Here is a 13,435-nt window from a genome sequence, read left to right as displayed (position 1 = left end):
CTATATAGTAAAAGGGTAATATGCAAACTGACCCTAACAGCAGAACGACTGGGAATGACTGGTCACTATGACACACACTGACCACCAGGGGGCAGACGCTCAATGCAGGAGCTGCCCTCTGGTGGTCAGTGCGATCTCACATGGAGGAGCTCTGCTCAGCCACAAGCCAGGCTGATGGCTGCCAGTACAGCAGTGGTGGTGGGAGCCTCTCCTGCCTCCTCAGCAGCGCTAAGGATGTTCGACTGCAGCTTAGGCCTGCTCCCCGCTGGCAAGTGGACATCCCCCGAGGGCTGCCGGGCTGCCAAAGGGATGTCTGATTGCCATCCTGGCCCAATCCCCCGGGGAGCAGGCCTAAGCCAGCAAGTGGTCACCCCCGAGGGGTCCCAGACTAAGAGAGGGCACAGGACGGGCTGAGGGACAACCTCCCTGAGTGCACAAATTTTTGTGCACCAGGCCTCTAGTATTAAATAACAGAGAAACTCATAAAAACTTCTAAATAAATTCTATCACCAAGTATAAATAACAACTGTAGTCATAGACTAATAATAATAATAACAGCAAAAACCATCAAGATATATGGTATGGGATTGAAACTGTTCTCAGGAAAATTCAAAATTTTAAATGCTTTTTTTATTAAAGAAGAGCTGAAACCGGTTTGGCTCGGTGGATAGAGCGTCGGCCTGCGGACTGAAAGGTCCCAGGTTCGATTCCGGTCAAGGGCATGTACCTGGGTTGCAGGCACATCCCCAGTAGGAGATGTGCAGGAGGCAGCTGATCGATGTTTCTCTCTCATCGATGTTTCTAACTCTCTATCTCTTTCCCTTCCTCTCTATAAAAAAATCAATTAAAAAAAGAAATTTAAAAAAAAAAAAAAGAAGAAGAATGAAAAAAATAACTAAGTATCCAAGTAAAGGTATAGGAACAACAAAAACAAAATCACCATAAGGAAAATAAGACGAAGGAATTCATAATTTAAGAATAAAACAAAATTAATGAAATGTAAAATAGAAATAAAAAAGGAAAATGAATGTATAAATCCAAGAGCAAATTCTTTATAAAACCTAATCAAATAGATAAATTGTTGGCAAATCTAATTAAGAAAAAGAACAAAAAAGCAAATAACCTAATTATATAGACTATAACTAGAGAAACAAATAATGGGAAAAAAGACTTTAAGAAAATGTTAAACACAAAAATCCATGGTAAAATGTATAAATCTTGATAATATAATTTTGTAGAAAATATGTGATTAAAAATTGACTCAAGAAACAAGGAAACCCTAAAAAACCTAATGAAGATATAAAAGTACACATGAAGTGTATATATAATTTACCTCTAATTAATATGACTATGTCCTTTAAAACTGTCTTTTTAAAAAATATTTGAAGATTTGAAATTACAAGGTGCATTTTTTTTCTACTGGTTTGTTACATTTAAATTTATACACATCAATGACTTTAGCTTGGCCCCTTTTTTATATATAATGGTGATTGAATCCTCCCAAGACTATAAATTAATTAACAGTTCAAAAGTTGAAAAATTATTTCACTGCTATTTCCACAATGATAGTAATGATAATGATAATAATGGTATAATGGTATTGAGGCAGGAGAAAGATTGACAGACTTGGGAGATAATGGGGAGGTAGCATCCTCAGAGGTTTGTGATTGATGATGAGTGTGGGCACAAGTGGGCTCAGGTTCAAGCATCTAGGTGAGAAGGGGAGGGTTGCCCTCTGTAGAGGGGGTGGTAATGAGTTCAAATTGGGACTACTTGGGTTGAGGTAGTGACTTATCTGTATGAGGCTGAAGTTCAGGGGAGAGATACAGACTGGAGATAGAGACATGGGAGATGTCAGCATGAGATGATAAGTGAAGGCAGTATGCATGCGATCATTGGTAGTAGAAGAGTGAAAAGAGAAATGTTTTGATGTCTATGTCAGTTATTATGGGCTTGATTTTACTCACATTCCCTCTACTATTTGAATTTATGTTTGAAAATTAATAAAACTGTCTAATGTGTGTAAGTCATCTTTCCAACATAGCTATGACATAACTATAATAATAAAAGCATAATATGCTAATTAGACCGGACGTCCTTCTGGACGACCTTTTAGATGAAGCCAAGGCTGCAAGGGAAGCCCATGTCCTGGGTGCCAAAGGGAAGCCGGTGCCAGCAGCCGGGGGAAGGGGGAAGGAAGGCCTACTCTTACACGAATTTCATGCATCGGGCCTCTAGTATTTTATAATCTGCATATATAGCAAAGAGTCATTAAATTAGGTTTATTAAGTTCATCTAAACCAGTGGTTCTCAACCTTCCTAATGCTGCGACCCTTTAATACAGTTCCTCATGTTGTGGTGACCCCCAACCATAAAATTATTTTCGTTGCTACTTCATAACTGTAATTTTGCTACTGTTATGAATCGTAATGTAAATATCTAATATGCAGGATGTATTTTCATTGTTACAAATTAAACATAATTAAAGCATAGTGATTAATCACAAAAACAATATGTAATTATGTGTTTGCCGGTGGTCTTAGGCGACCCCTGTGAAAGGGTCGTTCAACCCCCAAAGGGGTCGCGACCCACAGGTTGAGAACCGCTGATCTAAACAATGCATTGTGACATCAAAGACATCCCAGCTTTGGGGCAGAATATATAGGGCTATATTGTACAAACTCCAGATATATAGAAACATCACTCTTCATAATGTCAAAGTCCATTCCATCATTATACATATGAGTTGAGTGTTTGCCCTAACTGGTTTGGCTCAGTGGATGGAGCATCAGCCCAGGAAGGGTCGCAGGTTCATTCTGGTCAAGGGCATGTACCTTGGTTGCAGGATCAAACCCCGGCTCTGGTTTGGGTGCGTGTGGGAGGCAACCAATTGATATGTCTCTCTCAACATCAATGCTTCTCTCTCTGTCTCTCCCACTCCCTTCCACTCTCTCTAAAAATCAATGGAAAATATCCTTGGGTAAGAATTAATTAAAAAAAAAAAGAGGTGAGGGTTTGATGTAAGTGTAAACTGTATCTATTCCCTAATATTGTTGTGATTTATTTGGTTTGGTTATAGATAATCATTTCATTGCTTACTGATAAAAAATTCATGACATTCAATATAACATCTATTAAGAATTTTAAAAATTTATAAATATTTCTATAACACCACATACTTACTAAATGTTTAAAAGAATGTTAGGACTATATAAAAATATGTATAATATATAATAAATATTTAAAATGAGCTTTTAAAATGACATTTTATTTTATTTTTCACTTCTTAAACTATACTTTTTTTTTCTTATTTTTACCTGTCAATCCTATGGAAAAGTAATAACAGAAATGGGTCACTGATCCTAGTTGATGTTCCCTCAGAACACTGAAATGAAATCTTTAGGAAAATAGGAAAGAGAAGAGAATTCTCTAATTTTGGTTTAGAGTAATACAATCCTATATAAAAAAGGCTAATATGCAAATCGACTGAATGGCGGAACAACCAGTTGTTATGATGTGCACTGGCCACCAGGGGGCAGACGCTCAATGCAGAAGCTGCTCCCTGGTGGTCAGTGCGCTCCCATAGGGGGAACACCGCTCAGCCAGAAGCCAGGCTCATGGCTGGCGAGCTCAGTGGTGGTGGCAGGAGCCTCTCCTGCCTCCGTGGTAGCACTAAGGATGTTCGGCAATTGGACATCCCCCAAGGGCTCCCGGGCAGCGAGAGGGTGCAGGCTGGGCTGAGGGACACCCTCCCACCCCATCCCCGCCCTGAGTGCATGAATTTCGTGCACCGGGCCTCTAGAATATATGATAAGGATTAGTATAATCTATACTTCACTCATTTAAAAAATATTTCAAACTTGATTCATTTTAATATTGTAAACAAAAAAGTTCTCTATTAGTGCAGCTTAATTTAAAATGTAAGATTTCTCAGGTATTCTTCCTAAATTCAATAATTTAAAACCCATAAAAATGCAGAAATTATGCATTTTCCCCCCACACACCTGCACATATACCCCATTTTACCCACCACAAAAATTCAGAATTGTGCTGGAGTCTGTGCTTTCCTATTTTAAACCAGTCTCATTCTTGGGCCTTCTCCTTCCCCTGCCCAAGTATAATTAATAGTAATTGGCTGCTCTTTCTTCCTGCTAAACTTTTGTATATTCTGTTATGGTTTTTCAATTTCACCTTATGAAGAACATTTTAAAATTATCTTTTCTTAATGCCCAGTCATATTTGTTGTAGCCAGTACTTCAGAGATGCTCACTCCATTATTTGAGTGATTCAAAATCATGCTAAGAACTTTTAATTAATTCTTTGGGCTATTCAAACCAATACTGGCAGTAACTCTAAGTAGGTCTCAACTTTCCTCCAAGTCCTCTTTCTCATTCTATTAAAGGATCTGAGCCTTTAGAATCTCAAAATATATGAGAATGAAGCTTTCCTGGAGATAATAATATACATGGTAGTAGCATAAACATTTTGGGGCTAGAGAATCCTTTTTCCTCTTAAAGAGAGAAACGAAGACACCCCTAAACTGTGGGAAAGAAATCATAGGTATTAGCTTCTTACTGTGACAAATATGTGGGCTTTTTAAAAGGCTATATGTAAATGTGCTTCAAATATTGTCCAGTTAAAGAACATTTATAAGTGGCTATGCATGTACAAAACCTAGAGGCTTCAGAGATGGATAGACAGTTCTTACCCTAAAGCTGCTCTAGTAATAGTAATGATAATAATTACTAACATCTAGTGAGACCAAGATTTGTGTACTGGGCTATGAGCAACTGGCATATGCTAAGGGCCCTTATGTGACTAGCATTTGCTTCGAGCTCCCTGAATAGGCCTCCAAGGACTGTGTTTTGCTGATGCTTCACAGACTCTGCCTGTTGGCTGAGATAACCAACAATATAACAACCTGCACAATACACTTAACTGGTTTATTTTGCAATGACTATAAAAAACAGACAGCCATTCATCTTTAGACAGAGCCACCATAAACTGCAATGATCCACCAAGATGAAAATAACATGTGGCCAGTGCCTAAGGCCTTCAGCTGTATCTCCAAGTCAATGATTAAAAAGCAACTACGCAATTTGTAAAAATATAAAAATAAAAATGTTTTAATACTGACCCACACATTAAAGTTCAAAGTCCTCCTCATGAACCACACTCCCCAGTTCTACTCCATTTCTGTTTTTCACCGATCCAACCCTATCTGCCAAATTCTATCATTCTCCCCAATTAAAATGCTCTACCCAAATTGCAGATACTTCTACATGGTCAGGCTTTTACACCAGGTACCTGAAAGCTGAGCCCAGCTCTTAAATGTAAGGCAGCCCAGCTCCTAAATGTAAGGACTGAGAGAGTTGGCTGAGCTGGATGACACATGCCAAATTTCTCCCCCAAACTCTTGGGCCAAAAAATTAGGAGTGTTACAGTAAAGGCGTTTCATCCATATGTTGGCAAATTAGGAATGAATGAATAGTCCTTCTCTCCCATAATTATTAGGTATCAGAAAAAAAAAACATTACTTTTAATGCATTCCTTAATCTGGCTGGAAAACTTCTGATTTGTGAAATAATTTAAGAGAAAATACTGCTACTGTTAAGCACATTAAGACTGCAAATACCGGTATGACTGGCTAGATTAGAGGATACTTTTAATGGATAGATCAGACTACCAATTATGCATACAAATTGGTGTTTTTAAAAAATATTTCCATTCAAAATATTCTCCATGGACAAATAATTAATGACTTACAAAGCATTTGCTTTATTATTTAAAAAAGTAAAATTCACAAAGTATTTAAATTGATGTTTTCACCATCTACTTAAAAAAGAATACAGAGCTACCAACTCTGCAGGGCTGTCCCTGGGAGGCTCCCATTGCTCTCCTTGTGGTCACCCTCTTCTCACCCAGCTCCCTTGCCTCCATGACCCCTCTGCAACATGTTTATTGAGAAAGAACCCAACATGGTCCTCACTGTGGCACTGCTGGCTACTGTTCTTTAGACCACTTTCTCATTCCTTCTCACAACTAATTGCTGAGAAGAATCATATCAAGTAATTTTGATGATGTACTAATTGTTTTGAATTGCTTAATATACTGCTCAGTAACAGAGTTTCACATCTCATATATAAATATGCCTTAATCCGAAAGAATGAATGTATACCTGAAAGCAACCTTTACATGAACATAGCCACCTACTCTCCCTTGAGACGGAATGCTGCTTGCTGTCTTGTGCTGTGCTGTTCTAGATACTAGAACTATAGGTTCAGATGGTAACAAATACATTCCCTACTGCATTTATATTGAGCTGGTCCATTTGATGATATTATCTCTATCTGCCCTATAAAATTGTGAGAAATGCATTGTAAAAGTTGGAAACTCACACATTTGTGTGGTTTTCAAACTGCCTTAAAATTATTCCAGAATATTCCTGTTTCATAAATTATGCACAAATTGGTTATTATTGTTCTATATCTAAAATGTGACTTATTGACAGTTTATCCTGAGATATTTAAAATAAATACATGATATTTGTCTTTCTTTGAACTAGGAGCTGAAGCTAATTTTATGCTGAAAATTCATCCTCTGAAGAAATATCCTGTGGATCTTTATTATCTGGTTGATGTCTCAGCATCAATGCACAATAATATTGAAAAACTAAATTCCATTGGAAATGATTTATCTAGAAAAATGGCATTTTTCTCCCATGACTTTCGTCTTGGATTTGGTTCATACGTTGATAAAACAGTTTCACCATACATTAGCATCCACCCAGAAAGGATTCACAATCAATGCAGGTATTTAGTGTTTGAGGTGGATATCATAATGCTGAATGAAATTTTCTTCGTATTAAATCTCACTGTTTTTATATAAAGAAATTACTAAATTTTATATTTTTGTTTTATTAGAGAAGTGAAAATATTTGGAGGGGAAGTATATTCCTATCTGAAAACTTCTGAGATTATCTGTTGCCAGAAAGGATTCACAATCAATGCAGGTATTTAGTGTTTGAGGTGGATATCATAATGCTGAATGAAATTTTCTTCGTATTAAATCTCACTGTTTTTATATAAAGAAATTACTAAATTTTATATTTTTGTTTTATTAGAGAAGTGAAAATATTTGGAGGGGAAGTATACTCCTATCTGAAAACTTCCGAGATTATCTGTTGCTTGGGCTTTTTATTTTTTATTTTTTTCAAATATCATTCACTTTTTGTCACACATAAAACACAAATAATATGAGTAATTTTGGACAAACCCCCAATAATCAGGCTTCCATGTATGTAAATACCTCTATAAACATTCTGTATTTCTCCTTTTTGATTGCTTCAAATTTGTTGAATTAAGGTTTGTTGAATTTATACTGCTTATGTTATCAGTACTGCGTCTATTTCCCCTTACTGTATTGTGACTATGGATTATGCTGTTACTTATGATGTGACTACTAAGCAAATTCAGCTAACACATGGAGGGGAGGTCATAAAATGAGAATTTGCATTCTAGAAAGAGCCCTTTTTCTTTTGAAAGTCCAATTCTAAATAGCATATGCCCCACTATAAAACAAAACTGACCTTAAGAATACAAGTTTCTCACATTAGTCTAATTAGCCTGTTGAGTTTTTAGAGAGAAATATAAATGTTTAGTGCCTCCTTAATAAAACATTTCATTTTAACATCTTATTTCCTACTTCCATAAATAGCCCAGGCCACTTTATAGTAAGTACACACTTATTAACAAAACAGCACTGCTATAGTGCAGCCAGGACTGAAACACTGCAGGGGGGTTCCTGAGATTTCTCCCTGCAGGGATGCACCTGAGAAATGACGCCCACTTTTTGGAACACCATGAAATTCTCAAAACAATTTTTTAAAATATTTTTATTGATTTTAGAGAGGAAAGAAGAGGGAGAGAGAGAGAAACATCAATGCTGAGAGGGAATCATTGATCGGCTGGCCTCCTGCACACCCCCTACTGGGGATTGAGGCCGCAACTCAGGCATTGCCCTTGACCAAAATCGAACCCGGGACCCTTCAGTCCGCAAGCCAATGCTCTATCCACTGAACCAAACCAGCTAGGGCTCAAAACAATTTTAATGAACTTTGAATGTTAGTCAATAATTGCACACCAAGCATCAATTTAACAAATAGCACAATGTTTTAAAATAATCTAATAATAGTATAGTATTTTCACTAAAATCCTAAAAAACATTTCCTAAAAAGTGTTTTTCAGTTGTTCCATGGTCAAATGTGATAGGAAATCACTACAAATTTTTATCTCCTCTTCAAAATTAACACTGCATATTAGCATAATAAAGTCCCTTAAGTGTCCTATCATATATAATAAAACCCTAATATGCAGAACAACCAGTTGCTATGACATGCACTGACCACCAGGGGACCAGCAGTTGGACATCCCCCAAGGGCGCAGGCCAGGCTGAGGGATCCCCCACCCCCCGTGCACGAATTTCATGCACTGGGCCTCTAGTCTATATAAATAAAAGGCTAATATACTAAGTGTCCAACAGTCCAGCTGCTGTGACGTGCACTGGCCATTTACAGAGAAACGGCAGAACTGGTGGACCTTGAAAATGATTTCAGACTTTCTCACTGTGCACAATATAGTCAAACAATACTGCAGTTAAATATTGTACCCTTTGCTCTCCCTGCATGATCTACAATAATAATCTGCTTTGTGTTGATATTTACTGCTGTGTTGCTGACAATTACCTGAAAATGAAGTTGGGGTGCTTTACTGGGCTGGAAAAAGTTTAGCTACATCAGAAAGCAGATCTAATTAAGCAAGTTTATTCTATATATATTCTATTACAGAGAAAGGGCAAATCACGATGTTAAAATATTTCTTCTAATTAATCTCCTTTCAATGTGCATGAATTCATGCACTGGCCCACTAGTATTATATAAGAAATATGTTTAATGTTCTTTATTTTTTTAACACCAAGTTATTATATTCCTATTTCCTACTTGCAAAGAAATACCGATATTGAACTGTCCTTTGACTTTATAAAGTACAGTTTTTATCTAATAAAATTTCCTTGGCAAAACAAACAAAAAAACAACTATTACCTTCTCACACCAACCACATAATTTTACTGTGAGTAATATTTTGGATCTTTGAAGGAAGCATAGCAAAATAGAATTTTCATTTCTTCTTTACCCACACAGCGACTACAATTTAGACTGTATGCCTCCCCATGGATACATCCATGTACTATCTTTGACAGAGAACATCACTGAGTTTGAAAAAGCGGTACATAGACAGAAGATCTCTGGAAATATCGATACACCTGAAGGAGGTTTTGATGCTATGCTTCAGGCAGCTGTCTGTGAGGTAAGAAGTTTCACACCGTTGAGTGTTTGTGCAAATGCAAAACTCCCCAAGAATTTAGGATTTTCATTTTCTTTTTGATTTATGGACTGAAAACATAGCATAGAAGAATACCTATATCTCTTATTCATCAGCAATGTTACTCATTTTGGTCTATGTTTAGGACTGAGGAGCTAAATTTGGAGTGGGTTATAAATAGGAAAAGATAAAAGGGAAAGACTAACTTATGTACTTGGAAAATCCTTTCCAAAAGGGTTGCACTTTCCACTCACCCTCAGGAAGCACCAGCTGTCCTACTCACATCACGTTGGGTGATCTGCACTTCTTATACCTGGCTTGTCTTCACTGGGGATCACAGAAATCTCTAGCCAAGAGCTATTGTGGTCAAGTGGCTGTAATAAAATAGAGAATATGGAAATAAAAGTTAATTCTATTTATGAGACAGCATTGTATTTATGAACATCCTTCCACCTGACTTGATGTCTGTGCATGTGATCTTATTGTTTACTTGAGAGAAAGACCACAGTACAAATCTATGTAATTGTACAAGGTCTAATTACATGTTTCTTTTAAGAGTCATATTGGATGGCGAAAAGAAGCTAAAAGATTGCTGCTGGTGATGACTGATCAGACATCTCATCTTGCTCTTGATAGCAAATTGGCAGGCATAGTGGTGCCAAATGATGGAAACTGCCATCTGAAAAACAACGTCTATGTCAGATCAACAAGCATGGTAATGTAGCTGTAGCCTCTTAGTAGTTATGACTATTGGTTGAAGCATAAGTTTAAGTGGGCAATTCAGCTATTTCTGTACCAAGAAATTACCTCAAGGAGCATCACACATAGTCAGGATAAGCCATGAGAGAGAAGTTCTGGAACAATGAAATCTATAAATGCTGGTCAATGAAATATAAAGCTAAAATCCTTTGACAACATCTAGCAGCTGACTTTCTGATGTGCTACAAAGCACTATATTTACGAAAACAAAAGTGATAGAAGAGCTTACTTTTCATGCAATTGAAGGACCCTAAAATATATATATGTTTACATGTATACCTTTGCTTTATATAAATAAACTAGTTCTTCGGGGTTAGTATCTAAAAACATATGAAGGATTGGTAAGAAAAGTGTCTTTGGCCTGAGGAAGCCTCACAATATAACAGGTGGAGCTGGGGGCCAGGGGGGCAGGGGGGAGTAAAATAAGGCCAGCTTTCAATATTCTGTATCTCACTCCTGCCCTATGAAGTTTATCTATATTTAGGGACTTTTCTTTTTAATCAGCAAATATCTGGATTGCTTCCTGAGGGTGTTTTAGCTCTGAGTCACATATTTACATATACTCTCCTAGTATCATATCTTTCCCAGCATTATTTATGCTACATGTAGAAAATCAACTGCATAAAGCATCATTTATTTCTGACATTGACACATATTTATACATTCATACAAATATTAGAACAGAAACTTCCAAACTTTCTCAGATCTTTGTACTCTAGTGTCTCAGTAATTTTCCCCCTGGTGCCATTAAGCCAAAACAAAAACCAAACCAAACCAAACAAAAACCTGACCATTCTGTTTTTTAAGTAGTCAAGTCCAAAAACCTTAACTATTTATGTCCTAAAAACTTAGCAGTCAGTTAAAATATAATACACATTAGGAAACTCATATACATATATTTGTGTCATTCTTAGTAAATCAGTTACTAATGGGAACTTCCAAGCCTTGGAATCAGATTGGACATGGCCGCCCTCATTTCCTGTTTCATACTGATTTTCATTCTGCCCAGCTTTGCAAAGACACATGTCTTCTAAAGGAACCAAGCCAAAGATAGTCTCAAAACTGTGAACTACACCCAGGTACCTGAGAGATGCCAAGTATCACTGTGTTTCCCTTAAAAACGTAAGACATTTCGAGGCACCCTGGTGAGTGTACTGCAGTACTCCAAGACACCTCCTGCTCAGTTTGGAAACTGCAATATTTAAAGCATATAAATTATGCTGGAAAGTGTGTGGTTCCCATGAGTAAAATTTAAATTGTTTAAATTTAGTTAATGTGGAACACCCTACCAGACTTATTGAAAGTCTAGAGGAGCAATTGTACTACGGCATAAAACAGGTTCAACCCTTGGTTGGTTTAGTCTCTTGAAGGCAGCCTCAAATTTTAAAGATTTTAAAAGTTAACTAGAATTTGAATTTAAAAATGTAGGGTTTGGAGTTATTTCAGCTGTCTTTCCCTTTGGTAATTCTCTTCTACTCAGCCACATTTCACTTTGGTTGACCCATCCATTTCAATTTAGTCATTTCTTATCTTTCCTTTCTTCTAGTTAACCTCTTTTAATCTGAGATGGAATTTCAATTTATTTTCTTGGGAGTGGAAAAGACAAGAGGAATTATTCTATTGTGAAACAAGGAGAAGCTTTTCTTAAAAATAAAAACAATGATCACATTATTCTCAAATTGCCATGCATTATTCTTTTGAAGTCTTGCCAAGTCACTGAAGTCATCTCTCCATAATTGCATTTTAGAGGGTGCTGTTGCTCATCTAGGAAGGATTCCTTAAGGCAAGGAAATGTCCTCATAATTTTAGACATATGCCATGCCATATAACCTTGTGGAAATAAATTATAACTCTGGTGGAATTTTACAAAGTATTAGGGCTTTTATGACAACAGGAATTTGTATAATCTATTTAGTCTCAGAATAATAATAAGAACAGTATTTCTAATATGGCCAAACTAAAGTATATAATAAAAATGTTCACCTTACTTCATGATTCCTATTTTATTTATCTCTACTTAACATTGCATAAAAATGTAACTTTTTAAATTAAGTAGAGAGATAAGATCAGTTTACAGTGTTAGCACTTTTGGGCGTTATGAACATGAACAATCAGGAAAGTAAAGGAACTGTCCCTGGGTAGAATGCCCCAAAAGAGTTTTACTAGTAAGTCCATGTGCAGTAGGTTTTTTTAAATATTGTTACAACTTTTAAAACTAACAACATGTCTGTTATCAGCTGATTGCTCTCTGAACTATCTGCTTTAAATCGTAAATGTCGTGAGAATAATGACTTCAGTAACTTCAGAACAGACCTAATTTTGAATGCTTCTCATACTAGCAGTAAGTAACCAGGAAATGATCTCTGCAAAAAATATCTAGTTTATTTTTTCTTTTAAATTGAAAGCAAAAGTTGCACACAGAATAAAATGGGCCAGGCTTACACTAGCACTGCTTTTATAATGGCTCTGGTAATGAGAAAAAAATAATGGTTTGCCTCAGTGACACAATGAAAACAAAATTTGATGAAAATATTTATGAATTGCAGTGTTCCAATTAAATTATGTTTCAGTTCACATTTAAGCACAAACCATTTTATTACCACTCTCATTGATTGACAAGCATACAAAAATTATTAGTCCATGTCCCTCACTTCAGTAACTAAGACATCATGATTACAATTGATACTGGGTCAGGCAGGAGCCACAAACTCAAACGCTTCAGGGGCCAGTTTCCAAGGGTACATAAATCAGACAAGTCAAACAAAGCATACCCAAGAGCCCAATATCTAGCCTTTAGTAATGGCATCAAAATGTGTTTCATTAAGTTTTTGAGTGAAGGCTGTTTTTTATTAGGCAGTCGTTGTGTGGTGTTTGTCCCTTACATTTACACACCACCACCCAACAACTCAGTGAGGTTCAGATATTGCTATCACCTCCATTTTATAAATAGGAAAATGGAAACAGTAAAAGGATCAGGAACTTGCTTGTGGTCAGACAGCCCAGCCCTAATCAGTATTGCCTATGGTAAATGCCAAGCAGTGTGACATCAGGACATGAGCTGCTACTGACCGCTAATGCAAGCTTAATAATTAGAGAATGGTAAGTAAAAGCCTTTACACATGGTAACACGTTTAATTTCCATCATAACTCTGAGAAGTAGATATGAGTATTTATACCTCTTTTATACATAAGGAAACTGAATCACAGAGAGGTTAAGACAGCTAGCCAGTGTTACATAGCTAGTAATTGCAGAAGCAGGAGTTGAGGTTCCAAATTGTCTGTTTTCAGAGATCCTG

The 13,435-nt window shown here is 36.7% G+C and overlaps 1 protein-coding gene across 2 annotated transcripts in view; it reads left to right on the top strand.

Annotated features, from left to right (window-relative positions):
* The window catches only part of ITGB8 (integrin, beta 8), an 83,070-nt gene that overhangs the window by 39,175 nt on the left and 30,460 nt on the right, over positions 1–13,435 (top strand). For both annotated transcript variants that reach the window (XM_005872303.2, XM_005872302.2), the window contains exons 4-6: positions 6,566–6,812; positions 9,200–9,365; positions 9,937–10,095. In XM_005872303.2, the coding sequence (XP_005872365.1) occupies positions 6,566–6,812; positions 9,200–9,365; positions 9,937–10,095 (572 nt within the window). The remainder of the gene's footprint in view (positions 1–6,565; positions 6,813–9,199; positions 9,366–9,936; positions 10,096–13,435) is intronic.

Source organism: Myotis brandtii, unplaced genomic scaffold (genome assembly GCF_000412655.1).
Source record: "Myotis brandtii unplaced genomic scaffold, ASM41265v1 scaffold374, whole genome shotgun sequence".
Lineage (NCBI taxonomy): Eukaryota > Metazoa > Chordata > Mammalia > Chiroptera > Vespertilionidae > Myotis > Myotis brandtii.
Note: the sequence above shows the minus strand (reverse complement) of the source record. Positions and strands in the feature narration are given on the sequence as shown.